The following is a 26,029-nucleotide window of genomic DNA, read 5'->3' on the forward strand; positions in this document are numbered from 1 at the left end:
CAATCAATCTCCAGATGGCCTCAAGACTTTACTCCCTAATCACACAGGACAGGCATGCCTCTCCACTCAGTGGCACGATACAGAAGCAAAATCCCGACCTCTCCTTCACCCTTATCGCATCTACCATCAAGTCCTATTGGCTCTCCCTCTAGAACACAGATTAAAACCATCCAGTGCATTTTACAGCACATCTTAAATTTGGACCAGCTCACATTTCAAGTGCTCAGGAGCCACATATGGCTAAAGGCTACCATATTGGACAGTTAAGCTCTAGTTGATTACTTTTGGTCCCCTGTGTTTATAGCACGTTTACTATGATTACAGGGCTATCAAAATGCTATCAGCTTGAATCATTCTTAACCTTCCCTAGCAATGCTTTCTAAAAGGTGTATTCATTCCTTCTTAGGGCACCTTCCCAATCTTGAAGTAAAAGAATCTGACTTTGAGTCCCAAGCTTCCTTCACTATTTCTGAGGGCTTTTGGGTCCTGATGGCCTTGTGGAACTTCTGATGTAATAGTCTTCATTTAAGTATATAGTTTAGGTACAATACTGACTCATACTTCATAATTTCTGCTCTGTAGTCTAAGCACAATACAGAAGAGCTTTGAACACTTCTCCAAGTTCCACTTTTAAATATCTAGGGTTGGAAGAAAATCAATCTTGAATGCATTCCTTTAGACATGTAGATTGTAATAACAAAGCAACATTATTTGTGCTTCTATCTCTGGACTCTTCTCTTGAAGAGGACCTCCAATAAAAATTAGTTGTAAGACCAGTCGTTAGTTTTCATCACTTTCATCTAGATATAGGCAAGAAGGCATACACCTGGCTATGGCAAGGTAATATTAGGCATTCTAAAGTCAATAAGGAAACTTCTAAAGTAGTTGTTTTTCATCTCTCATTTGATCTCCCATAACATTTATGCCTCTAACAAATATCAATTAACATTTGGACACTTCCTTTTCCTCATCTCCTAGATTGAAGGGTCCTAAGGAAAGAAATTGTTTTACTCATCTTTGAGCCCTCTATAGTAGCACCATGCTTTCCAGAGCTCCATACATTATATGTATTTAATACGCAAATTCCAGTAAATAAGATATATGTAACGTGCTAATCTATGTCACCATTCAGATGTATTTTTTCACTCTATATTTTTCTTCTACAATTAGTCTTCATTTATTACGGCTTTCTTTCTGTACTCAATTCTTTAGAATGGATGTCAACTGATTTCTTTGATCTTGCACTCTTGCATCTCACTTCTACTATTTTCAATTCCCTTCTTCCTGAAGGACCTTCAGTGATCTTTTTTTCATTGAGGGTCTGTTTGTCATTTATTATATCATGAATAAAGGAATATTCTACACACTATTGCCCTAAGCCTCAAACACCTAAAAGACTGAATTTATTTTTATTAATTTTAATAGTTAATGCAGTCTCCTCTCATTCTTTCTGAAATTAGCCTTTGAAATTAAGCCATAAAATACACACTGGTACCTATAAGATTCTAGCCTTAACATGTAAAAGCCACACCTAAAATGAAAACATTAACTATTAAACAATTAAAAGGATAATGACAGCAGCCAATTCAATGTTAAGTACTTATATGCAATTCTAAATGCCTTATACAATTTAAGTATTTGAAAGTTAATGCTGACTTTTCAGCAATGATGCAAGACTAAACAGATCTGTTTCTTCCTGAATCACGTTACCCTAACAGATTTTTTTAACAATCTTAAAAACAGGACTCTCAAGAGATATTTATAAATACTGATTCCATGAGAAATTAAAACAAAATTTTAAAGTATTTTTCGTTAAAAAATAAACCCAGGGGCTGGCCCGGTGGCGCAAGCGGTTAAGTGCGCACGTTCCGCTGCGGTGGCCCAGGGTTTGCCGGTTCGGATCCTGGGTGCGCACCGACGCACTGCTTGTTAAGCCATGCTGTGGTGGCGTCCCATATAAAAAGTGGAGGCGGATGGGCATGGATGTTAGCCCAGGGCCAGTCTTCCTCAGCAAAAAAGAGGAGGATTGGCATTGGATGTTAGCTCAGGGCTAGTCCTCCTCACACACACAAAAAAATAAATAAAATAAACCCATTATAAGGTTATATAACTTTTTATTGTTTTGGTGAGGAAGATCGGCCCTGAGCTAACATCTGTTGCCAGTCTTCTTTTTTCTGCTTGAGGCAGATTAGCCCTGAGCTAACATCTGTGCCAGTCTTCCTCTGTTGTATGTGGGTCACCGCCATAGCATGGTTTAATGAGTAGGGTAGGTCTGTGCCTGGGATCTGAACCCATGAACATGGGCCACTGAAGTGGAGTATGCTGAGTTTAACCACTAATGCCACTGGGCCGCACCATATAAGTAACATTTTTATGAAAAATATTTTATCAAAACAAAAAATTTGAGAAGTCTTGCATTGTTTTACATTTTTGCAAATCTCTTTAACGTCTGATTTCACGGGGGACAGGTGAATTCTCATATCTATCTGTGCCTTCTGTTGAGCTATGCTGTCTTGGTTGAACTGTCAAGAAAATCCAACCTCACATACATACATAGCTTCTCATGTGGACAAAGCAAGAGTGTTCTTACAGCTTTTTCAGATAATCATGCATATTCTTCGATGCTGCAGCAAAAGCTGACGAGCAGTTGGTTTCCTAAAGGTTATTTGCAATACAGAAGCTGAAACCACAAGTAACTTTTCACATTTTCTATTAAAATCCATTGGTTCACCTGGCATTTTGAATAGATCTCTTATCCCCTTGCATTGGTCACCAGAAAATACTGGTTCACTAAGTTATGGAGATCTTCCAAATAGTGACACATTTTAGCACACACCAAAAATAATTCTTAATATTCTCATCGAGCTGCTCAAAGCTCTAGGTAGCGGGATGCTATTAAGCCCAGGGTGTCAGATATAAGTTTTCCAAAATCCTAATTTTTCTTGGAAAGCTCAAATTTTATCATTGGCAACAAATATTTTTATTTTCCTTGAAATGTCAGGCTGACATAGTTTGAGAAAACTGTCAATGATTCTTCCAAGTAAAAATGATGTTTACAAGTCAAAAAATTACACGTGATTTTCCTCACTGACCATCACGCGATCATTGCTCCATTGTATCACTGCTTCAAATTCTTCTGGAATGCATACAGCAGTTCTTTATGTGTACCTGCTATTTCATCACTGGGGATACTTAAAAGATGTGTAGATGGTTAAGATTTAATAAGTTTCACTGCTTTATTAAAGACATTGAGACTTTAAAAAATTCCGCAAGTTCCCTGCAGTAAAGAATACAATGACCAATATAATGATTACTAATACACTTTGGAGCCACTGCCTTGACTGACAACGGTTTTACCGACCATTGCTTTCTAACTGAATCTTCATTAAAGCATCAAATACAAAAGATGAGCATAGCCGCTTTTCCTGTGTAAGCACACTGCCTACTATTTTGTGAGAAGCCTAGTCTTCCATTGTCTTCAGAACACATTTTCTAAACTTGTGATAAAATACACATAAACGTTACCATCTTTGGGGTTAAGCGCACAGTTCAGTAGTGTTAAGAATACTCACACCAGCAAAACTGAAACCACACACCCATTAAACAATCCCCCATTTCTCCCTACTCCCAGAAATGTAGTTTTTAAAGGAATATGAACTATACGTAGCATTAAGAATTCATGAAAATAACACTTTTCTAGTTGTTATAAAGTAAAACCCAGACACACTTGAAGAATTATATTTTGGTTTCCAAGCTTTCTTGCAATTTTCAGAACCTAGTAAAATGTTTGCTCTACTGAATGCAAGCTGAAAATATTTACTTGGGACAGCTTAATTAACATTTCTCCTTGTAAAAACACCCTTCTAAAATGTGTCCTGTTGTGAGGGTAGAAAATCAAACACCAATCAAAGCATTATAACTTTGAATATATTTTTTTAAAAAATAAATGTTTATTTCAAGTATGAAAAGTAATGTTTAAACAATACCCAAAATTCGTGTTCAGTTTAACAAGTATAGAACAAGACTTCTGACAAAAAGTTCACAATTAGGTATAAAATACTTAAGAATATACTTTGACATTCACAGTGAGCATTTTAAAAAATAAGTTTTGCTAATAAGTTTTAGAAATAAAAATATATTTACAGTCCCAGCAAAAACAAACAAGTCCTGAAATGAGGACCAGTCCTCCCTCAGGATGGACAGTTAGCATTTCAAAATAAGATTTGTGTAAGAACTTATTTTATTAATAGTAAACTTGGTTCAATAATGTAAAAATTCAATACCTTATGGTTTCCCTGACAAATATCACTATTTCTGACGTCTGCTACCCACACATAAGGTTCTCAAGCCATTTTAATTAAGTAATTTCAATGATATACATAACCTAAGTGGTAACCAAACTCTCTGAGAAATTTTATCATGGCAATTCTGCCTATTTCCAGCAAAATATTCTGAACACAAGGTAAGAGAAATTTTCTGGTGGCAATTACAGAACCATCAAAAGAATTAAAGTCTCAAAATTATTTTATAGGACTGCTACAAAGGCTTCTGCTTCTCTTCTCCATGTACATCTTTTTGTAGCTTTGAAACATTGCTTTTGAATCTTTTACTGGGTTTTGTAGTGTCTCAATTCCATCTGCACTGAAGCTTCTCTTGCAGACTCTTGAATTACCCAAAACATTATCATCTAAGGAAACAGAAATTTTATTTATTACTCTTAATGTTAGTGACCAATACACAATCAATCAACATCGATACGGAAAAGATGCATTCTTCTCTGGGATAAAATTAGGGCAAGAAGTTACAAGTTTGACCAACTATGGCTCTTTACCTACGGAATTATGAATTATACACACAGGACACCTTGCCTTTCCCTTTGGGGACTGTTTTCTACTTTGATCCCCGTCTTCACTGTCCAAGGCTGTTCTGCTCTACTTTTACTCTTGCTCAGTGAAATCTCTTATCATTTGCAGACTATCATAAATGTGACCTTCTTTCAGCTCTCTAATCGACCAACAGAAAGAGTGCAAACATCAGCCAGTTCCAAACAGTGAATGGAAAGTACTGTTTTAATATCCTGGCCCTGCTATGCATTAGGTATTCTAAGACATGCCTGTACTTTTCTACTTTGTTAGACCATTTCAGTGTTGCATTGGCCTCACTATCCTTTTTGTGATGGGCCCAGCTTTTCCTACTTCTGTGCATTTCTAGATATGCCTCTTGATCTCAATAGCTGTTCCCCCTATTCAGAATTCGCCTACTTTTCATTCCTGCTCTAGTCATTCCTTTCTGGATAATAGTCTTGTTTTACCTTTCTGCCTGGGTGGGTCAAGTATTCTGTCCTCTTAGTTCTTTTATCTATTTCAAGTTCTTCTAAGTCATTAGCTTTCCTTCATGTCAGTTAACACTGATGCCTGAGGTGGGTCTCCAAGTCGCTTTCCACTGGATTCTGTTATTGCCTCTTCTGACAGTTTCACAACTGGCTTTCTTTTCTCTTACTCTGACCAATAGTTTCACAACTGGCTCCATCCACATTCCAACCTTTGATACCAAATTTAGACGTGTACTTATCTAAAAAGTTTCTTCACAGCTCTTGGGGAGTCTGTGACATGTTTCTGTCTCACTTCAGACTGGTTCACGTGCTCCAGCCTCTTCATCTTGGTATATATTTCATCTTTCCCAAGTTCTCATCAGACTTGTGACAGAGCTCTGTGACTTGTTTCTTGGCTTTTCTCTCACCCTGCTGCAGATCTTACTGTGGTTTTCCCCTGGTTTGTGCTTTTTTCATCATGATTCCAAGTACTGATGTCCCACCTTCACTGTTTACTGCTCATCCTGTTCGTGGCTCTTTATGTCTCTCATTTAGCTGTGTTTATCTCTGAGCCTCTTTGGTCAATCTGTGCATGCATCCGTCTTCAAGTATTTTCAGATTCAGATTCCAATTATGCTTCTCACCTTCTCTATGAGGTAATGCTTGTCTCTGCTATTTCCAAGTACCTTTCTTGCCCCAATCTCCATGCCCATTTCCATCTCTCTCATTTTTAACTTCCTGTTTTCCAACTTTAGAAGTGTTTTTTTCTACTCTCAGACCTCTCACCAATTCATTTTCCCCTTTTGGTTGTTTTCCTGTTCTAAGAGTGCATTCCTTATTCCTTTGAGTCATTGATTCAACTCAGTTTTTTCCTATATGCATGACTCAATTTCTACATGCCTGCTTACATATATTTAAGCTCTCTTCTCAACCTTTGTCACACTTCCTTTTTGAAAATGTGCTTCTCTTTATTGTTGCTCATGGTGAAATTCTGCTTCTTTCCATATTCAAGCGATTCTCAACTCCTGTCTTTGTGTATTCAGTTAACCAAAACTAAGATAAAACTGCCAAACCCTAGCTTCTAGTTCAATGAAAAACTCTAACAGCAAAATATGTTCATTCCACTAATTAAATCGGATACTGAAAGCTCTGATTTTTCTGGTTGGCCCTCAGCCCAAATCCCTCCCCTGCAAAAAAAAATTTAAATAGGAGTATCAGTCTCTCATCACAATAACTTAAATTCCACACTTAATGAATTTCAAAGGGAGGGGACCTGGCTCAAGGCCCTATTCAGTTACTAGACATGTGACTTTAGTCAAATGATCTACCTCATTGATAAAATGAGAACATTCCTGTCTACCTGGTTTTGAGAATTAAATGAATTAGCATGCAGATCATCTAATTCAGGGGTTGGCAAACAGGGTATAGCGTGCAGCCCAAGTCTAGCCTTTAGCCAGTTTTGGTAAATGAAGTTTAAGTAAAACATAGCCCATACTCATTTTCTTATTCCACGGCCATTTTCTCACAACAGTGACAGAGTTGAGTAGGAGACCTTATGATCTGCAAAAGCTAATATGTACTGCATACTCCTACACAGAAAAAGTTTGCAAACTCTTATCTAACTCATTATGATGAGAATTATTTTCTTGTTAAAAGGAAACAGATTATTGCTTCCCTCTCCACAGCATGACAGAAAAAACAGGAAAACGTCTTCCTGCCACTCATACACACAAACACTGAATCATTTAAAAAATATGCATTAAAAACCAAACTTCACAATAGTTTCATAACAATAATCCAGCTAATATATGACAGAGTGCCAGATAAGTAAAAATAAAAATTTAAATAGATGATGATTTTACCTATTTCCTGGTTGGCTTCCGGCATCCTTTTCTCCTCAGTTACACATTTTAACCAGTCTTCTTTTGTACTTTTTATTCCTGAAACTATTTAAATATTCATTTTCAGATCTCTAGATACTGCTATTCACCTCTTTTAGTACTATAATGAAGGGAAATCATGTAAACCAAAAATAGATTTTGGAAGGCATTAGATATATTCACATATAACTCTAAAAGGGCCTAGAAAAATGCCCACTCCCATTTGATGTGCCTGAATATCTCACAGTTGAAAAATGAATTGCTTTAAAAGTTTATCTTCACTATATAATCATGTTTCTCCCACTTAGGCTGAACACCAACACATCTCAAGGTATTGAAGGGCACATGAGATAGAAGGCATTCATATAGCCCCCAACTACTTCCAATGTTCCCGTTACACCCACGCCTGAGATTCTAAGGATCTAGTCAAAAAGGACCAGGTGAAACCACCAATACTTTACAAAATGAATTTTACACTCTATTTAATCATGTATCCTTATCATCTTCCAAGAAAATGTACCTTATTTACGTTGTAACTTTACACACCGCAACAGATACTATCTGAACAGCACAGGAGAAATTAAGATTTTCATTCAAATTCTTTAGTTTTCCAATCTGGGTTTCTCAACACAATGTTTTAAATAACTACAACCACTACAGCAAATAATTAGTCATCTATATTTTCTTCTTCCTTCCTGCACCACACTGAGAATTCTGTGATTCAGGTAACCAATAACCATGTTTGCTGTTCCGGATTTGGCAACTTAACACCAGATAATACTGGTTCCATGGTCCTCTCATTTTATGAGTAGACTAGACGTTACCACTTTAACTTTAGTGATAACAGAGTTACCAACTGCTTCAAAGATGACAATAAGTTAAACCATTTCCATATGTATAAAAAGATTTCATTAATAATCATTATATTTCTCCTCCTATACAGACCAAAATTTCAAATTCACAGCACTTTGAAATTCCAAGCCCAAAGGAAAATCAACGAAAGCAAGACTCTTGAGATAACGTATACTTGACGGTTTTCTAAGGCAGCACAAAGAACACTTTTCACAATATAGCCTTACTTGGTACAAAATGAAATCTTTGTATTTGGCAAACCTTACAATTTTATACACCTCAACTTTAGTACAAATTAGGTACAATTTACAATAAAGGGCAGATAAATTTGAAACAAATATTGCCCAATGAGCCATCAATTTACTGAGAAAAACAAATACAAAGTAATGCCATTCAGGTCTTTCCTAGCAACCCAGATGGCATGAGAGGTGCTAACCCACTTGTTGACCTACAATACTTTACAATGTTGCAGACACTATCAAAAAATTCATACTGGACCTTGCACAGGGGCTTGCTCCTTCCCAAGACAAGGCTGTAGATCCTTCCGGTCTTCAACAGGGTTTGTATTCTTTATCAGTCCATCTGGACATAATTTAAACTCCAGCATTCTTGATTTTTCTGTGGTATCTTTCACAAGCAAAAGGCTCTTAGGTTTATTTTCTGGTTGCTTCTCTTTATTAAGCTTCCTGGGTGAACCATCTAATTTTGTGAGACAAATGCTCTCACGTTCAGTACATTTAAAGGCAACTCTGTTCAGGTACAGTTTCCTTTGATCCTTTGACTGGGGAGACATTTGGCTGAATTCAACATCATTATTTATATTGGTTAAGTTTTTCTCTAATTTGGTTTTATCAATCCACATTTTATCAGGCTGCTTTCCACCAACTGTTCCTTTAACATTCCTCGAAACGTTCGTTTTAGACTCCTCGGAGTGGTGGATTTTTATGTTCTTACCATGGTTTACGTAAATATTGCTTGGTTCTTTAGAGGTCTGCACGCTGCTACTCTGTCTATCATTTGATGTCCCACAACTCCCTACTCGCACAGCAAGTTTACTGGACCTCACGTATTCAGAATCACATGGTACACTCTTCACATATTTTTTTAATGCTTTGTTACCCACTGTTTCTTTATACTTCTGCCTTTGTAAATACTCCTTCTGTGTTAGAACTCTATTAAATTTAGAGGAACTATCCTTGGAGCCTGAGGACATAACATTTGATACTGCCTTTTCTTTAACCCTGGCTCTTTCATTTGAGGTTGACAAAAAATTACATAACTTAAATGTACCACCTCCCACATTTCGGTTCTGCTCTCGCTTATCATATTTCTTCCTCTTCATCTCTGAAACATGTACACTCCCTTCGTCTAACTTCCTTTTTTCCAAAATTTTTTGTGTGGGGCCTCCTGCTTTCAATTTTCTCTTTTCTGGTGATACTGACTGTACCAACGAACCATTCTTCACGTGTAGATCTTTGTTTTTATTTGTCAAAAAACATGTCTTTGCTTTTAGTGGACGTGAGTTTGGTGCCACGAGCCTCTTCTGCAGGCTCTCTTGAGAAAATTTGGTCATTTTATTACCAGAGTGAAAAGTTATCTCATGAAACTGCAGTTTTGCTTTTCGTTTGTGACTCTGCAAGAAATCTAGTTTTTTATCACCTTTAGATAAATACTGACTAGATACTTCTTGTTCTGACCTTAGTGAGCTGTTATGTTTTGTTTGGGATCCATCTTTTATATTCTTGCCGTCTTCTGTTAAACGAAAATGGTTTTTCCCATCTGGAAGACTCAGAGGAATCTTTGGATCGTTACTTGGAGAACTAGTAAATCCAACAGGGACATCTCTATCAGAGGTCCTCTCTCCTTGTTGACAACTGTTGGTCTCCAAAGGAGGACATTGATCTTTCCCTTTTTCTTCCCCTGAAGTCTGGTTCTTGATGGAATTACACTGGCACTGGGGAATTCCTTCATAAACCATAGAGAGCCACCCCAATGCACAGCAACGGACGTCATCTTTCTCAGAATCCACTATCACAGAATCACAGCTTTCTCCATCTGTAAGTGCTTCTGAGTCACACCGGCTCCCTTCTTCCATGACAGCCTTCTCTTTCTGAGGTTCTGTCAATTTGTCTGCCTCACAGCATTGATCATCCTGTTCAGGAAATAATTGTTTCATTTCCTCTGAGCTTAATATTGTAATTTGTATTTGGTCTGTTGAGTCTATCGAGTCTTTGGAGTTACAATCGGTCTTATCACAAGTTTGATCTTTTGAGATTTCGTCTGTTAATTTTGGGGCCACAGAACCCTTACATGTGTTCACAGCTTCAATACCATAGGGAAATTCTTTTAAAAGTTCTGACAGCTGATCATGTAGGTATAAGCCGGATGTCTTACCATCAAGAACCCCATTTCTTGCAGGATCTTGGGCAGTGTAATCGCAGGACATAGCAATTTCCTCCAGGGAACTATCCTGCTGATTAGCAGCTACTGAACACATACCATTAGCCATGCTTTCTTTTTCAGTGATTTGCTCCAGATTGCTTTCCTCTACAATTCCACTATTTGCTTCAACATACTTCAAAGATGATGATTCTGAGAGCTGCAGTGACTTTGACTCATCAGTTATTTTGTGTGAGATATCTGTGCACTCTACAAAATCATCTTTTTGAAAACCAAAGTCTTTATTTTCAGTGATGTTGTCCAATTGTTTTTGTTGTTTACTACTAATCACTTGGTGATTGGGTAGAGAAGGTTCCTGTAGCTCAACCTTTTTCAAAGGGGGTGAGTTGAATATCTTTGCTATTTGGGAATTATAAGATGTATTACCTTCAACAAGAGAACAAATATTATCAATCTGTAATGATGTATTACCTTCAACAAGAGAACAAATATTATCAATCTGTAATGTATCACCACTCACAATATCATTGTCCCTTGAGTTACATGAGGCTTGCTGATCACTCACAGGATAATGGATATCTGGTTCTGATTTGATATGCTTTCCTTGAGTGGTATTAGGTGCGCCTTCTGAATTACCATTAGTTGACTCATTTTGCTTTTCCTTCTGAATTAGTGGGAAAATCTTGGTGCTTGCTGTAGTACTTGCTACTGGTTCATTAACTTTCAAAGCAGCAGTAACTGCAGTATTTTCTGCCAACTGATTTTGTAAGCTACAGACACTGCCTTCTTTAATAACTGGATACACTGTTTCAGGTGGAGCTTCAGGTTTTATTTCTTTGACAGATAACGTTTTGACATCTGAAAGAATTAAGGGTGACACTATAGCAATCTGAAGTTCTGTTCCCTTTGTAATAGTTGCACCTAGAGACTCATAATTCTGTACTACCATTGACAAAGTTGTTTCTTGTGAGCTGTTTACTGTCTTATTCGGGGAATTTTCCACAACTGAAAATGGACTCTTATCACAGATTTCCACAGGCTTTGAAATTCCAACTGCTGTTGTATATGTTCTTGACCCATTACACTGTTCTTCTGTAGGTTGTGAAGGTTGTTTTTTCCACAGAGAAAGACACGTTGCTAGCAATTCCATGGAACAGTGACTGTCATTTTTAGAAGACACTCCATTTGTAGAGGATTTACGCTCAAGGCAAAACGAATTGTCTGAAATCTTGGGATTTATCTTACAAGTACTTGGAGGTTCCATGGTTTTCAAATTCAGTTGGTTACCAGTGATTCGGGTATTTGGATTCCTTTCAAAAGTATGTGGTTTAGAATCCTGAATAGTTTTACTAGCATCTTTTAATGATTTCTTCGGAGTTTTATCTCCATGTGCCAGTAAACTGAGAATTAGCTTATTTTTATTTGGATACTTTGAAACATATTCCTCAAAAGACGTAGACTGAGGAAAAGAAGTTGTTCCAGAATTTGTTGGCACATTTTGTTCAACGTTGACAAAATTTCCTGATGAAAACGGGGTGTTATTTAATGTTGCCTGGGTAATCTCAACAGCTGATGTCTTTAAAGAAGTCATAACTTTCAAATCGTGTAACTGGTTTGGCGGCATTGGCAACTTTTCTGAACAGACAGGATTTTGTAAAACAGAATTGACTTGGTTAAAATTTCTGCAATTGGTGTCCTGAATGTTGGAATTCAATGTACTGTGTGTTACATTTGTTTCCTCTAGAGATTCCATGGCTGGTGCTAGTTTATCCTTTGCAGTCTCTGGAGTGACTGGGGTTACCTGTGGTTCAGATTGGATTTTGGCAGTTTGATTCAAAGACAATTCAGAATTTTGAGCTGACTGACTATATGGGGTATTTGTTGTTTTAATACAACCTGCTGCCATCAAAAGACTTTTATTAATTTTAATTTTCCTTGCAAGTTCTGAAAACTTCTTTTTTATTTCTACCAATGTTTTAATATCTCTCACTAACTTTTCTTTTGTGACACTTGTGTCCAGTACTTGACTTGAAGTTAGATTGCAAGAATCCACTCTTTTCTCATGATTATTTTGAGGAAGAGTCTGAACACCTTCTACAGAAGATCTAATGGGTCCATTAAAAGGCTGACTGATGTTGGTATTTACTTTCAAGTTACAGACATTTCCAGTCATGTTGACATTATCATTAAGGTTTTGCCATTGCTGTTGAAAGCCTCTACAGAAGTCTTTCCTCATTTCAGGTAAGTGCATTTCTTGACTCTGAGGAACTTCCAAAGAGTGTTTAATAACATGCTGAGTACTTTGCAACGGCTGGCTTGCATACCTACAGTCATAAGGAGGAGGAGGTCTTCTGTCATTCTGAGAAACTGCATACTGATATGACTGTATAGTTGCAGTCTGCTTTGACTGTAAAGTCAGTGCAGAATTTGGAGGATGACTATTTTTAACTTGTAATGATGTAGATGGCATAGGGTTTTGTTTCTGAGTAGGATCTTGCATAAAGCTTTGTGATGAATAACTGTATTGCTTTGGAAGTGGTCTGTAATCTGGATAAGTCAGTCCATTAGATGTATACTGTGGTTGTGCCCAATCAACCTGTCGGTCTGATAAAGATGGGTTTAGTCTTGGGTTTCCCTGATAAGTTACAGGACCGCTTACAGAATTAGAAGGGATCATTTGTAGTTGCATAGAATAGGTATCCGATGTTACAAATTGATTCTGTAGTGCGTGTACATTGGGCGTATTAGTTCCAAAACTGGTTTGTTGAGATACAGTTGCCCCTGTATGAGAAAGCATAGAATTCCTCATTGGTGAGTTCAACCATACATTTTGTGTAACTCCTGAAGACATTTGCAAATTGTGATTCAGTTGTTTTGGTCCTTTAACATTTGCATATGTTATTCTTTCTACTGAAGTTTGTGAGGCCACAATTGTCCCACTATGCATATCAGAAATAGGGATTTGTTGAGGAGTTTTATAATTTCTTATGTTGGGCAGTGGCTGTGAAACTGGATTTGAATTACTGAGAAACATGCACGCTTCTTGATTACTTCCAAGATAGTTTAAAGAACTTTGAGATGGTGTGTTTATTAAAGCCTGCTCCAAAAAAGAGGTTTGGCTTTTAGGATACTGTGGCGGTAAGGTGACACTCTCTGGTTTTGTATTCCAATTCATTGTTGAGTTGATGAAGTTGCAGTGTATTAAAAGTCAGTTGTTCGAATATCAGGAATCTGTAGAAAATAAACATCTTTTATTAAAAAGCTGTTTTTCCTGGATAGAACTTCTAAGAAAATTACTTAACCTTAACACCAATGCTGCCTATATCATAATTCCTGAAACCTCAGATAAGATAAAACCTCATCTTTAATTCGGGGAAGAGGAACACCAAAGGAAGATGCAACAATAAATATGGCAAATGTCCATAAAATTTTTGGGGTGTTTAACAGGAATTCATTCTACACAATAGTCAGCATTTTGGTTTTTTTTTTTTAAGATTTTATTTATTTATTTATTTCCCCCCCCAAGGCCCCAGTAGACAGTTGTATGTCATAGCTGCACATCCTTCTAGTTGCTGTATGTGGGACGCGGCCTTAGCATGGCCGGAGAAGCGGTGCGTCAGTGCATGCCCGGGATCCGAACCCGGGCCGCCAGTGGCGGAGCGCAGGCACTTAACCGCTAAGCCACGGGGCCAGCCCAGCATTTTGTTTGTTATGTTTAAGTGGTAATCACTTCCTGCTTTTATTTATACTAACTAGCTCTTTTTCTAAAAAACCCAGGCTCACTGTAAAAAAAAAAAAAAAAAGAAACTTCAAACATACAGTACAAAGTCCTGTCCATCCTCACTGTCTAACGCCCTAGGAGTATCTATTGCTATCTTCTCTCTCAGAAAACTTCTATACACAAAAAACACTAATACGTAAATAAAACCTCATCTTTTAAAACAAATGGAATCCTACCAAACACACTGTCTACAGTTTGCCTGATCTTTATTACTATACTTAAGATATCTTATCATTTCACTATCCATGTATCTACCTCATTGTCTGCATAACATCCCACTATATGGGTATATCACCATTTAACCAGTCCTCTATTGATGGATATTTGGTTTTCTTAAGTTTTTGCACGTATAAACTATCCTATACTAAGCATTCTTCTATTTATGCTCTTATACTCATGCTAAATGTTTCTGAAAATTCCTACAAGTGAAATCAATGTGTGAAAGGACATTAAAATTATTTTCATAAATAGTGATAAACTGCCTTCTAAAAAGGTTGAAATAATTTACACCCTCACCAACTGTATATAGACATATCTAAAAATGGACAAACCCATAACCACAGTAAATGATAGGAGAAAGACAGATTAAAATAACAAAATTAAACAAACGACTCAAACACACTGACAGGACACCCAAGAACTGCAGAACACACATTATTTCCAAGTACCCATGGAATTTTTACCAATATTGACCACATGGCTCAATTTTCAAAGCATTAAAATAATTCAGATTAATTCACAGCAGAATTAATCCAGAAATTATAGAAAAGGTAAGTAGAAAATTTAGAAACAAGGAATTCACTTTATACTCATGCAGAGAGTGAGCATGACCAGCTTGCTCGTGTTTCTTCCTGTACTCATAAAAGCACAGGTCCTATTGGATCAGAGCCCTACCCTATGACCTCATTTAACCTTAATTACCTCCCTAAAAGGCTCCATCTCCAAATATAGGAGGTTAGGGCTTCAACATGAATTGGGTGGAGGGGGGGACGGCCTACAATTCAGTCCATTACAGCTCCCATCCCCATGTTCAAATAAGACTTGAGGACAATTTATAGCATTAAATAGATTTATTTTTAAAAGAGTAGGAAACAATCTCCACATTATCACAAGAAGTGAGAATAACAACAAGTTAACCTATGGAAAAGAAATGAAGACAGAGTGCAATAAACAAAATAATGAACAAAAAAATAGAGATTCAACAAGTCACAAGCTGGTTCTTTAAAAAGAAAAATAAAAACAAAGAAGCCGGGGCCAGCTCGGTGGCACAGTGGTTAAGTTCACGCACTCCACTTCAGCGGCCTGGGGTTTGCGGCTTCGGATCCCGGGCGCGGACCTACACACCACTCATCAAGCCATGCTGTGGCAGCATCCCACGTACAAAATAGAGAAAGATTGATAAAGATGTTAGCTCAGGGCCAATCTTCCTCACCAAAAACAAAAACAAAAAACCAATAAGTCTCTGACAACTGATCATGGAAAAAGAAAACATAATATTGTGAAAAGAGGCTACCACTAGATCCCACAGACATTAAAATGATAAATATTTATTTTGAGTAACTTTATTCCCATACATTTAAAATTTAGGTGGAATGGAGAAATTCCTTGAAAAACACACCTAACCAGGACTGACATAACAAGAATACCATATCTCTTTAAAGAAAATACAATTAAATATCTTTTCACAAAGAAAATGCCAGGCCCATGTGGCTTTACTGGAGTATTCTACCAATCATTTATGGAAGAAATAACCCAATATAACCTCTTTAAAAGGATAAAAGAGAATACATTTCACAGCTCATTTACTGAGCCTGTCATACCAAAAGCTAAAAAGAAGGAAAATCAAGCCAATCTCTCAGAAACATAAATGCAGACATCCTAAACACAACGTTAGCAAACCAAATGGGGTGATATACGAAAAGCATAACACACTGTGATCAAACGGGGTTTATTATGAGAATACAAGGCTTGCCATTTCAAAATTAATTACGATAATTTTTAAAATCATAATCATTTCAACAAGATGCAAGAACTTCTGATAAAATTCAATATCCATTTATTAAAAGAACAATTGTATCAAACCAAGAATAGAAAGAAATTTCCTTAATTTTGATAAATGGTAGTTTCAAAAATTTAGGCCAACAGTAAGACAAAAAAAAACGCCACTATCATCCCTTCTATTCATCATTGTATTGGAGATCCCAGAAAGAGTAAGAATTGGGAAAGAAAACATAAAACTGACTATTCATGGGAGTTATGTAGAAAACCGAAAACCATCATAGATCTTTCAGATCTATAAAGTTATGGGTCATAGGGTACTCACTAACAAATTGAAGAAGGCATGCACATTTTTGGATTAAAAACAGGTCCCAAGGTGAAAGATCTGTTTATTTCTCACATACCTTCTCCCAGGAAAGCTCCTTAATCAACAACTGAATGATCAGGTAGAAGTGTAGCACAGAGTAAAAAGCAGCACCTCTACTAATGAGTTAAGGATGCCTAATACATTGCCCGAGTTCTTACGTGAACTTGGGAGTAGGAGGCTGTTATGCTTTGAATTGTGTCCCCCATAAATTCATATTTTGAAGCCCTAACCCCCATTGTGACTGCATTTGGAGACAGAGCCTTTACGAAGGTCATTAAGGCTAAATGAAGTCATAAGCGTGAGTCCCTAATCCAACAGGACTGGTGTCCTTATAACAGAGACACCAGGTGTATGCACACAGGGGAAAGACCAATAAGGTCACACAGAAAAGGTGGCTGTCTGCAAGCCAGGGAGAGAGGCCTCAGGAGAAACCAAACACCTTGATCTTGAGTTTCTGGACTTTAGAACTGCGAGAGATAAATTTTGTTGTTTAAGCCACCCAATGTGGTTATTTTGTTAGGGCAGCCCTAGGAGACTAATATAGTTCCTGCAGGTAGGAAGAGAAATGATCTTTATGAGTAATTTAGGTTTTTTCCCCTCTCTTTCTCCTTTGCTGGCACAGAAGAAAATAAGCCTAGAAAAGCTAACTACCTAAATTAGAGGGAGGGAGTTAAAAGTTTTTTGACTACAAGTCTCTACTTTTAGATACAATGTATTCCCAGACCTTTTGAGAATATATTGTAATGGAGATGACCAGAGACAGGGTTTCCGGGGTCTATCATTTTAATTTCTCTTGGAAAAATAAACTCTTTTGCCCCAAATTTCCAACCCACCTCTTATCAACCTTTACCTGTGACAGCCATGGCACTCACCTGACACACTCCAACTATGGCTGCACTTAAGAATCTCCTTCTTCACACAGGAGTAGCAAAAATTTTCTGGGGAAAAAAAAAAATCACAAGCCAGCAGACTGATTTTACTTCATGAATGCAAACAACAACCCAACACTGCCCAACAATTCTACTTCATTTTAATGAAAATTTATTAATATGAAAAGTAATTTTATTTTCCCTAAGATCTTTTCTCTCCTCCCTGGTCCCCAGCCACTCTAACTCACACACATGCTCCCCCTACTCAGCTGCTTATATTTCAGAGGGAAAAAATAGCCCCATCTGTCATCCTCCCATCACCAAATCTATAAAACATGCATCCTTGTAAATGTAATCTATGTTTACAGTGACTGACCTGATCTTTCTCTCACCAGATCTCTACCTTTAAAATCCTACTCCCCTTCTCTTTATTCCCAGTTCAACCTGTCTCTACTGGATTAGGTCATTCACACATGCATGCACACACGCACAAGCACACACACACACACACACACTCTAGGACTGTCAGTGTTCAAACACGACCAAGGGCCCGATCCCGTGGGTAAGTGATTAAAGTTCTGCATGCTCCACTTTGGAGGCCTGGGTTTGTGGGTTCAGATCCCAGGTGCGGACCTACTCCACTCACCAGCCACACTGTGGCAGTGTCCCACACACCAAAAAAAAAAAAAAAAAAAAAATAGAGGAAGATTGGCACAGACATTAGCTCAGAGCTAATCTTCCTCAAGCAAAAAAACAGGAACACTGGCAATAGATGTTAGCTGAGGGCTAATCTTCCTCAGCAAAAAAACCCAAAAAACAGGGGCTGGACCAGTGGCGTAGCAGTTAAGTTCGTGTGTTTCGCTTCAGCGGCCCGGGTTTTGCCAGTTCAGATCCTGGGCATAGACCTATGCACCACTCACCAAGCCATGCTGAGGTGGCGTCCCACATAGAAGAGCTAGAGAGAAGTACAACTAGGATACACAAAATAAACAAAAAACTTTGGGGGTAAAATAAACAAAAAACAACAAAAAAACACAACCAATAACCTCACTAGGCCCCACGTTCTTCACCTCTCCACCCCCACACCAGTGATAGTCTTTTAACTTGGTTAAAAATCACAAATCAGATTTTATTATATAATTTATTATATAATTATATTATTATAATTTTTATAATAAATCAGATTTTAAATGCTTAACACCTTTAAAGGTAGAAATAAAAATGATTTTTGAAAGTAATTTGTGCTTTCACAAAATAACTAAAAATATATAGTGAAAAACATCATTAAAGAAATTAAAATGTTACATTAGAAAATATTCACTTAATGCAAAAGAAAGTAGTAAAGGAAGAACAAAAAGACATGAGACATTGGCAGAAAAAAACAAGGAAATAGAAGTTTTAAACATATTGTACACACCCACACTTATTTCCAGTGGAGATTTAAAAAAAAAAAACAGAGTACCTTAAGTTGTAGATTAGTGAATAATTAGCCATTCGTTGCCCTGTAGGTTTAAGGCTCTCTCTGGCAGTTACTGTGGATTGGATCTAGGATTCCAAGTACTCTTGTCAAGTGGTGAAAGGGTCAGCAGCCCAGTAATGGGAGCAGGTGCCATCAAGCTATCAAAGCACTGGATTCTTACATTCCATTGTGGGTAATTCTCCTAGGAACATCCTTGCTATCACCAGCTATTTCTGTTGTGCCGTGGAGTCAATTCCACTCCTAGTGACCCTGTGCACAGCAGAGCAGAACCCGGCCTAGTCTTTTTTGCACCATCCTCTCACCTTCTGGCACTATTATCAGACAATGCCCTGCTGCTATTCATAGGGTTTTGATGGCCAACTTTTTTTGGGGAAGTGGGTGGCAAGGTCCTTCTTCCTAGTCTGTCTGGTCTTGAAGCTCTGCTGAAACCTGTCCATCAGGGGTGACTGTGTTGGTATTTGAAATACCAGTGGCATAGCTTTCAGCATCACAGCAACACACAGCCACAATATGACAACCAACAGATGGGTGGTACGGTTCCCTGACTGGGAATCGAACCCGGGCCATGGCTGTGCCCTGAATCTTAACACTAGACCACCAGGGCTGGCACAGGTAATAGTGAACCCTAAATAATGATCCTAGATACAGTTAGCACAAAGTTTGGCTCTACTAATCCCAAGCATCTGGCTGTAGATTTTACTGTGTGAAGAACAGGCAATGCTGATAAGATCTGGTGGCCCTCACTGGGAGGCAAGTAGCCCTTGTGTGTTGACATTGATAAAGTGCTATGGCCCAAACTCGCAGAATTCAGAGTCATAATTCACATACTCCTAAAGAGAGATTCTAGAGAGGTGTCCTGTGTGTCATCGTGAAAACAGTCTTTTTAAATTTTAAATTAGGGCCGGCCCCGTGGCATAGTGGTTAAGTGCACGTACTCCGCTACTGGAGGCCCGAGTTCGGATCCTGGGCGCGCACCGACACACCACTTCTCCGGCCATGTTGAGGCCGCATCCCACATACAGCAACTAGAAGGATGTGCAACTATGACATACAACTATCTACTGGGGCTTTGGGGAAAAAAAGAGGATTGGCAATAGATGTCAGCTCAGAGCCGGTCTTCCTCAGCAAAAAGAGGATTAGCACAGATGTTAGCTCATGAGATCTTCCTCATAGAAAAAAAAAAAAAATTCTATAACCATACAATGCAAAGAATGTAGTTTAATTGAAAATCTGTCAACCCAGCAGCTTCCTTTATTCGTAAGTCAGCCTTATGACAGAAAATTACAAAGCAAAAACATAACCTGAAAATCATACCTTTGGGGAATAATCATATTAATACCTATCTTAAACACAAACACACAAGCACACACACCCATAAACAGAAAGAACTCTAGGAAAATGGACCTATTACATTATGGTTTACCATGGACAGGCCTGCTATAGGTCAGATGAAATAGTAAGAAATAGGACATGAAAGGGCAAACTGAGCCACATCAGGAAGTGTTTTATATACAAGGATGACCATTAATTTATCAAAGAAACTGGAACACTATTCGAGTGAAAGATAATGCTATTAATAGCCAAGATAATAGGAATGAAAAAAGACTGTCTCAGGGCCACCCAAAGGATGCATATCTGACAACGTTTAGCAGGCTTCAAGAAATGTCAGATGAATAAACATTATCTATAATCGCTGAATATCAACTTAAAGAGATGTCTCTATTTAAACTTCTATATGGGACAAAGTCCCCCATCCCTCCCTTCACATCTATGTCAACATAAACATTCATGATTTCCTCTGTAAGCATTTCAAGTACCTCAAAAATACAGGACCTCTTAAGAAATATATGTCATATTCCTCTCATACCTGAAAAAAACATAAATTTGTTCTGGTATTTTAAATTGGAACTTTCTCTTATGGCTTTATAAGTTGTACTCCTAATGTGTTCTACAAACCAAAGTTTATTTGCAGAGTGTCCACTGATGTGGTTAAATGGAGGAAAGCCAGTATTCTTCACTGAAAAACTGATATGCATTAGACAAAGCTACGGATACTTCTACAAAAATCAACAAAATCACAAACACCAACACTTCAGTGTAGAAGCCACTTTTCATGATTTACTCAACCTATTCTAGGTCTGGCTTTTCGCATGCTTAGTCATAGGAGAAATTAGGCTATCAGTCCTTGAATTGGGCTTTCAAGAATAGATTATTCTCAATTTTGCATTATCTATAATACAACTCCATAAATAATAACAGCTAACATTTGAGAATTTATGCTATGCCAAGAACTGTGCTGAATGCTTTAAATACATGATCAAATAAATCTGTCACAACAAATGCAAATGAAGTCCAGCCGTCCTCCCTAAGCCGTAGGGCCATGGCTAGCAGGGCTTAGAAGTCCCACTAACACAGCTGTTAGGTAGGCTCTCCACTCTGCCAGAGACAGAAAGGAGACAAGAGTAAATGGATTCACATATAGTTTCTTCCTTACTCGAACACCAAAACCAACATCAGGGTCTCTAGCCCCACTGGTGATACCAAGGCGGGTAACAGGCTGCCGAGGAGCCAACTCTATAAACTGTAGCCCTTTTACAGCCTGCAGCTATACCCCAAGGGGAAGGCAGGTAGTCAAGTCCTGTGCTCAACTGAAACTAGGGAGGCAAAGGAGAAACAACCTTGTGGCTATTTCTCACAAGGCTGCTTATCAGTCTTTGTTCGGGGAGGACCTGCACGGTGTCCTGCCAAGGTGTGGGTCAGACTGAGATTAAGCTTTGCCTGTTCAGCCTATGAGAAGAGAAAGGTCATCCAAGCACCATGAAGCTGTTCGCCTACATCCCTACCCTCCAATCTTACACGTATGCAGCTACAAATTCTGCTCAGAAGCCCAGGCCACTCAGTCAGACACCCTAACTTACTGTACTTTCTCTTAGGCAACACCGGGGAGGAGTGACCAGACTGTGACTTGGGAGGATGAGCTGGCCTTTTGTGGAGGTCAGGCCACACCAGGCTACCCATATGGAGCCAAGCCAGCCAAGTATGTCCCAGCTACCATCAAGGTTCACCAGTGAGAGCCACGTGGCCTTCTCCCTGGGAGAACAGGGGAGGGGGAAATAAATTGCTCTCCTTTTCCTGAATGATTGACCTAGGTATACAGCATGGGGTGGTGGCAATCACATATATCCTATCATGACCAGCCAGCAGGGAGTTCAGAGCAATGTGACTATCATTCGGGCTAGAAAGTTTACACTAGCTTGTTGTGTCTCCAGAGCAGAGGTCAGAGACAAATCTCAGAACGTTTTGTGGGAACGAAAAGATCAGAGTACACATGAAGATGTCAGTTATCCTTCACTGGACTTCTGCCTCGCAACTCACTTTAGAGCCCTCTGGGTACCCACCTCAAAGAAACACGATCCACTAGAGGGGTGGTGGTCTTAAGTATCTAGAAATCTCTGACAACTGCCCCAAGTACCCCATCAGTGTTTGTCAGGAAAATATAAGCTACACAAGATGTGATATTCTGTTGGGGGACAAATTCCATCAGGAGTGTTAAGTATTACTTACTACAATACGAGTGAGCCAACTCCGTGCCTCTTGAGATGGACAAACTCGGTGAGTGGAAATGAACAGAAAAGCAGGCTGAATGAAGTGCCTCTGAAGAGAAATGTGATAAAACTTACTCCCTGTTAGTTACCTCTGTCATTATAGGCCACGTTCCAGTGTTCTGTTGAGAGCACTGCAAGAACCTCAACAGACGCATTTTGTTGTCATGGAGTTAAGATCCAGATTTTATAAAACTGAAGGTTGAGATTAAGGAATGATGCAAGGAGACCTCAAGGACCAAGAAACCTGTAGGACAGAATCTAACTTCTTATCAACAGGGTCAGGTAAGGGAAGACAGATGCAGCAATCAGTTAAATTCAGAGCGATAACTATAGTCTAGAAAATACATACAAGAGAGTTCTGCTTTCCCTTAATCAGGAAGTCACGGCTAACAGGATGAGGTATTCAAGCCTTCACCTCAGGACATCATTCCCAAGAACATCCACTCTCAAAGTCAGCAGCCGCTTAGAGCTTCTAAGTGGCCTTAGATTAAGATCTTCCATTGGCCAGCAGTTATGCTAAGGATGGTGGCAAAAGCTTGGGGTAAATTACGGTTCATGATTTCTGCCCCCTAGTCCCCCAACCCTGACCTCCTGGGTCTATTGTCTTCCTTCCAAACAAGCACAAGGGAGCTATGAAGGTTTTGCTGGGTGAGAAGGAACAGCAATCACTCAGTTCTGAACTGATCAATCGCATGCTCTAAGCCACCCTGGCCACAACACTTTGTCCAACGACACGGTCATCTAGAAGGAAAATGTAAAAACTGATAGAAATTGTGGCAGTGAATCTTTAGGGCCACAATGAAGCACTGACCTACCTGAGATGAATTTCTGTCATCCAATCAACACCCTTCAACCCACTTCAACTAAAGCAACACGTGGCAAAAAACTGAATGCAGAAGGAGAATCTATTTTCTATTAAGCCAGACATTAAAGACTGATGAATAAATGAAAAGCAATAGGATATATTGGAGGATATGAGGAAGCCATCTGCTTCAAAACTTAATTCGGCCTGACCTTGTTTTTCCAGAAAGGCCTAATGTGGCCTGTTGAGCATGCATTGTACATCTGCTTTAAACACTGACAATGTCCCAAAGCCAAGAATGATGCCCTTAAAGATAGGGCTGTTGCCTCCCCCATGTCAGCATTTCTTTAAGGATAAGTTTCTCTTCCAGAAACCAAGGATTAATTACTGACCTGCTTTAACTCATCTCGTGACCACTGACCTGCTAACCACCGACTCGCCGTGTTCACCTTGTGACCGTTGACCTGCTGTGCTAGCAAAGCATCTCGTGACAATAGTAAAAGAGATGTTCCTGTCATATGTGATGTATGCTTTTTGTTCCAAGACGGTATATAACCACTCTGTACACACCGCTTCTTCTGAGTGCCTTCTTCCTTGGGGAAGGAAGCCCTTGGGCTATATACTCCTCAAAACTGGCTCATATTAATAAACTCACCCCAATTTTGATTTATAGATTGATTATGGCTCTGTACACCCCGCTTCTTCTGAGTGCCTTCTTCCTTGGGGAAGGAAGCCCTTGGGCTATATACTCCTCAAAACTGGCTCATATTAATAAACTCACCCCAATTTTGATTTATAGATTGATTATGGATTATTTGCACTGACAATAGATTTTGCAAAACTACAAAACAATGTCATTCGTTTCACTATTGTTTTCAGAAAATATTTGTATTAACGGGTAAGGATTGTTACTTTTGAATGAAATAATTTAAAAATTTTTTCAGTTTTAGTTTATATAGGTTACATCAATATTGCATTAGAAACTTTTTTTTTCCCCCAAAGCCCCAGTAGATAGTTGTCATAGTTGCACATCCTTCTAGTTGCTGTATGTGGGATGCGGCCTCAGTGTGGCCGGAGAAGTGGTGCGTCAGTGCACGCCCAGGATCCAAACCCGGGCCGCCAGTAGCGGAGTGCACGCACTTAACCACTAAGCCACAGGGCCAGCCCCCTAAAGAATTTTTAATGTATGTAAATACTTCCTGAGACCATATGTCCCTGCAGTCTACAGGTGCAGAAAAGCATGTCCATGCAGTTCTCATGGAGGGAGAGCCTGGAGGCATGCACCTGACCTCTATGGACTTTGCCTACGCATAGTTTTTTCCTGTTGCTCCTATACTGTATCGTTTGCGGTCATAAACTTTATCCATGAGAATACAAAAAGAGAGAAAAGGAACAAAACCACAAGTTGGGTCACTGAAAAGATGAACAAAAAAGAGAGAATACTATGATCAACTGTATGCCAATATATTCGATAATTTGGATGAAAAGGACAAACTCCCTGTAATATTGTAATTTACAATAAGAAATATAGATTTAGTCTTGTCAGGTTGCTGGCACAGAGCTCCCAAAACCCTTGGATTTTCCTAAGTGATGAGAGTGAAAGAGGTGTCTTTTGTTAACGGAGTGACTTTTGGACACACCTAAAGTTGGGTGCTAGCTGCCAGGAGAACCAACCACGTGATTAGGAGGTTGGAAGTTTCAGTCCCATCCCCCACCACCACCTCTAGCAAGTGGAGAGGAGCTGGAGCTGGAGGTTGAATCAATTGCCAATTGCCAATGATTTAATCCAATACGACTACGTAATGAAGTCTCCATAAAAACCTACAAGGACAGGGTTCAGAGAGCTTCCACGGTGGTGAAAACGTGGCGATTTGGGGAGAGTGGCATGCCTTGGAAAGGGCATGGAAGCTCTGTGCCCCTTTCCATGTATCTCATCCTATGCATCTCTGTCTGCCTGTCGATCTGTATCCTTTAATATCCTTCGCAAATAAACCAGTAATCTAGTAAGTAAAATGTTTCTGAGCCGCTCTAGCAAATTAACAGAACTCAAGGAGGGGGTCACAGAAACCTCTGATCTACAGTCAGTAGGTCAGAAGTACAGGTAAGGGGGTTGTAGCTGGTGGGTCAAAAGCACAGGTGACAACCTGGGCTTGCAACTGGCGTGAAGGCAGTCTTGTGGGACTGAGCCCTCACTCTGTGGAATCTGTGCTATCTCTGAGTAGATATGTCAGAACTGAGTTGAAGTGTAGGACACCCAGCTGGAGAATTGCTTGTTGTTGGTGTGGGGAGAAACCTCCCCTCACAAACACACACTGGAATTGGATACAGAACACTAAAAGACCCCAAAAGACACAATGACCAAACCTGAAGATGTAGGAAATCTAAACTGACCTATAGAGAGACTGAATAGTAACCAAGAAAACATCCAAAAAGAAAGGGTTAGGCCTAAATGGCTTTCTGGGTGAATTGTACCAAAAATTTGAAGATTTAAAATTCTACAAACTCTTCTAAAACAAGGAAGAGGAGGGAATACTTCAACTCAATTCTATGAGGCCAAGATCACCCTAATACCAAAACCAGAAAAGAAATCACAATAAAACTACAGACCATTCTGTTATGAATATAGATGCAAAAATTCTCAACAAAATACTAGCCAACCAAATACAGCGGCATATAATTACATG

The 26,029-nt window shown here is 38.8% G+C and overlaps 1 protein-coding gene across 7 annotated transcripts in view; it reads right to left on the reverse strand.

Moving 5' to 3' along the window:
* Positions 1-3,928: 3,928 nt before the first annotated feature.
* RESF1 (retroelement silencing factor 1) overlaps positions 3,929-26,029 on the reverse strand; it is a 28,168-nt gene continuing 6,067 nt past the window's right edge. For 3 of the 7 annotated variants that reach the window (XM_087442587.1, XM_087442589.1, XM_087442588.1), the window contains 4 exons: positions 17,462-17,527; positions 8,542-13,674; positions 7,174-7,257; positions 3,929-4,687 (listed from right to left, as the gene is read on the reverse strand). In XM_087442587.1, the coding sequence (XP_087298713.1) occupies positions 4,521-4,687; positions 7,174-7,257; positions 8,542-13,618 (5,328 nt within the window). In that variant the 5' untranslated portion in view covers positions 13,619-13,674; positions 17,462-17,527 and the 3' untranslated portion in view covers positions 3,929-4,520. The other 4 variants (XM_087442591.1, XR_015554971.1, XM_087442593.1 and 1 more) reach the window with 4 other exon arrangements.

This window comes from Ceratotherium simum, chromosome 17 (assembly GCF_057802395.1).
Source record: "Ceratotherium simum simum isolate JZ-2026a chromosome 17, ASM5780239v1, whole genome shotgun sequence".
In the NCBI taxonomy this organism is placed as follows: Eukaryota; Metazoa; Chordata; class Mammalia; order Perissodactyla; family Rhinocerotidae; genus Ceratotherium; species Ceratotherium simum.